Genomic DNA, 3,453 nt, shown 5'->3' on the forward strand with positions numbered 1-3,453 from the left:
GGGGGAGGGAGAGAAGAGACTTCAAGCAAGTGGGCATTTTAACAGGGAGATAATGCATCCTCTGTACTTGAGCTCCAGATCTGCAAATTTGAAATTGTAATCTTGGGGCCTTGGGATTTTCAGGGTGCAGCTCTGCAGCACCTCACCTCCTCATGGTTCTTCTTCAGGTAGGCCAGCTCCTCCTGCAGGCCCTCGATCTGCATCTCCATGTCGGCCCTCGCCAGGGTCAGCTCGTCCAGCACCCTGCGCAGCCCGCTGATGTCGGCCTCCACGCTCAGGCGCAGGGCCAGCTCATTCTCGTACCTGAAAGCCAAGTGCGGACAGTTTCCGGAACCCTCACGGCCAGCCAGGCAGCGCCCCTGTTCGGGGCTTAAATCTTTGCAGGGTTACTGCGGCATGAGATGGAGCTTTTGCTTTTGTGAATTTTTCTTTTCCTTTTTTAAGTAGCATAATTTTCTGCTCAGTTGGAGAGGAGTAGCAGAGGTTGGAAAGGTTGTGGTACTTTTCTGCCAGCAGTGAGCCCAAAGCACAGCACCCCAGGGCTGCTGTGATTATAAGAACGACAGCCCTCTCTCTCTCTGCAGGTGAGGTTCCGAGTAGCACCCTAAAAGCAGTCAAAATCATAGCTACTTTTCTTAGTTTTCTTCAGGATTCAATTTACTTCTTTAAAGCACTTCTTTAGTAGATTTTACCAAGATTTCACCGGTGCGGGGCTATTGCCAGCGCTGCTCCCTGTGTGGAAATTTTGCCCCACAGAAGAGGGAAAAGGAACGTAGGAAAGGAAATTAGCTTTTATTCTCATGTCTGGGAGGGCGGGGGGTAAGAAAGGAGGTGGGAGCACAAAAAGGAACGAACAGTTAATCTTTCAGTTGTAAGAAAATGATTGCTTCACTGAACTCCTTGGCAAAAACATTACTAATTCATCTCAAGACGTTGGAAATTCGGGTTCAGGACACCGCGGAGTCATCAGCACGGTGACTGGGAGCCCTAGAAATGACACACTAGAGAAACTTATAATTTAAGGGGGCGGAATTCACGCTGTCCTGGCTTCGAGTTACTTTCTAGAATGACCTATGTGAATTTAGCAAAACACAAATAGCACGGAGAACGTGACTTTAGGAGATTTGAGGTGCTCACTGTCTGGACACGCGGCTGGGGGACACACCGGTCCCCGTCAGCCTGTGCTACTCACTTCATCCGGAAGTCCTCAGCGGCCAGCCTGGCATTGTCGATCTGCAGGATGAGCTGGGCGTTTCCGATGCTGGCAGCAATGATCTGGCAAGGGAGAGCGAGGCCCACAACTGGAGCCCTAAAACACTGGCGGTTCGCAAGTGTTTTGGACGGTAAGGTCAAATGTGGGGGTTAAGTGCTGCTTTCTTAAGAGTTTAAGGCAGCTGCATTTAAAAAATAAAATATGTTTACCAGATACTATTGTAGATTAAGAGGCACACGTTTCCTACCGGAAGGCAGTGGACATACAGTCCCTTGATGGTCAGTGCCAAATAGAACTAAACTTCCTGAGTTGAGAAGACCTGTTCTTACCTTGTTCCTGAGGTCTTCGATCAGTGGGTAGTATTTACTGTAGTCACTCCGGGACGCAGGGTCCCCGGTCGCCCGTCTTTCGTACCAGTCTCGGATTTTCTGTTCCAGCTCGGTGTTCGCGTCCTCCAGAGCATGAACCTTGTCCAGGTAGCATGCTAGTCTGTCATTCAGATTTTGCATGGTGGCTTTTTCTGACCCAGAAACCAGGCCCCCGTCACTGCTGCAGAGGATACCTGCAGAGCCACCTCCTGGGCCACCCCCGAACGCCATTCCCAGCCCTCCGAAGCAGCTTCCCAAGAGTCCCCCGTGACCAGTGCCCAGGCCCCCTGCCAGCGAGCACCCAGAGCCACCACCGAAGCCGGAGCTGGAACCAAACATGGAAGCAGCAGAAACGCCCCCAGCACAACCAGCTCCAAGGCCAAAGCCGCTACCCCCAAGGCCACCCGCGAGGCTGGAAGCGGACAGGCCCTGGGCTCGGCCCGCCATCCCACTCTGGGCAGACAGGCGCCGGGACAGCGCCGAGCCAGACACCGAGAGTGCCATGGTGTCCCTGGGGCGGGGAGGCCGTCCGGTGAGCTGGGGGGCTGACCTTTTATAGGCTGGGGGACGGGTGTCGCCCTTGGAAAGTTCACCTTTCACTAGAAGTTGGGTGTCTCCCCCGCCCCTCTGGGGTCATCTCAGCAAGTCAGTGATTTATGTGGAACGAAAATTCATTGATTTAGAAATAATTGAACAGTCACTTCCATGAGATGCCTGTTTCACAAAAGAGAAGCTGGGTGGAGCGGGTTCAGCTTGTCACGAGGGATCTTTCTTCAAGGAGGGTTTCCACCACCTGTGTGCTTTGTGCTGGCGGGGGTCATGCGCAGTAACAAGGCAGGGGGTGATGGCAGGCAGGATCAGGGAGTCTTCCTCAGGCTCTAGCTTCGTACATTCCTCCTCCGCCTTTCTGTCTGTTTCCTGTGGGAACTGGGGTAAACCATCAAGCACCTCCCAGGGCAGCTTTCGGGCGAAATGCCGTTTCAGGGGGGTGGTGCAGCGCACTAGTAGAATGTGGGGGATAAACGCGTTTCCCAGGCGGACACTAGCATTTGAATTTTCCAGATTTAAAAACTTTTCATGAGTTCTCCTTTCTGATTCCCAAAGGAAGTTCTGGCAAGTGCTGTTTTTGAGGAGAATACAGCAGCTGTTGAAGCAATTTTTCCTTCATGTAAGATCTGACCTCTGTAGTAAACTCTGTGAAATCAGGGTCTTTTCTGATGGTTCACTGACTTAATCCAGCACTCATATTCAGCCCTTCAGAAGCTGTCCTTTGTAATAGTTGCTCAATAAATGTATTGATTGGGTGACGGGGATTGTGGAAAAGCTTCTGGTTTTATTGCCGTTACCAATCAGGAGAAACAAGAACCGTGCCGGGGGGAGTTACGAAACAGTGGAGGCCCCCAGCTCAGGAAGCCCTGAACCATTTCAGCCTATGGCTGTGACGAAAAGCGGTACATGCACAAGCTGAACAATGACAGGTCGTCTCTTAAAGCTTTTGCGAAAGTTTTGCAAAGCGCGCTCCAAAGAGTTGTATCCAGTGTCTTTATTACTTAGAACTGAAGTTCTTCTCATATTTTCTGCTTTGACATGGTGTTTATCTTTAAGGTCGACATGGCTTGTGTATGTGGCATCAAAAGAACGTTCTGGTGGGAACTGCACTGACTTGAAAGAAGCCTGCTTTCAGGGAGACCTGGAAACGGACTGCAGGTACCTGGAAACGGACTAGTGCAATCCCAGGAGAGTGGGATTTCCTTAGAAATTTCAGTTGTGAGCATTTTGACTGCACAAGAAAGACTAAGGAATTTTCTTTTACATGTTTTCTTTGGGCTGGTGATCCAAGTCTCTACATTTTTTTCAGTGTAAAATAATTTA

The 3,453-nt window shown here is 50.7% G+C and overlaps 1 protein-coding gene across 1 annotated transcript in view; it reads right to left on the reverse strand.

Moving 5' to 3' along the window:
* The window catches only part of LOC102020299 (keratin, type I cytoskeletal 12), a 5,335-nt gene extending 3,136 nt beyond the window's left edge, over positions 1-2,199 (reverse strand). The window contains exons 1-3 of the mRNA XM_005394376.2: positions 1,543-2,199; positions 1,193-1,275; positions 147-303 (exon numbers count right to left, since the gene is read on the reverse strand). Coding sequence (XP_005394433.1) covers positions 147-303; positions 1,193-1,275; positions 1,543-2,085 — 783 coding nt within the window. The 5' untranslated portion in view covers positions 2,086-2,199. The remainder of the gene's footprint in view (positions 1-146; positions 304-1,192; positions 1,276-1,542) is intronic.
* Positions 2,200-3,453: the final 1,254 nt, after the last annotated feature.

This window comes from Chinchilla lanigera, unplaced genomic scaffold (genome assembly GCF_000276665.1).
Source record: "Chinchilla lanigera isolate Chin_1 unplaced genomic scaffold, ChiLan1.0 scaffold00050, whole genome shotgun sequence".
Classification (NCBI taxonomy): domain Eukaryota; kingdom Metazoa; phylum Chordata; class Mammalia; order Rodentia; family Chinchillidae; genus Chinchilla; species Chinchilla lanigera.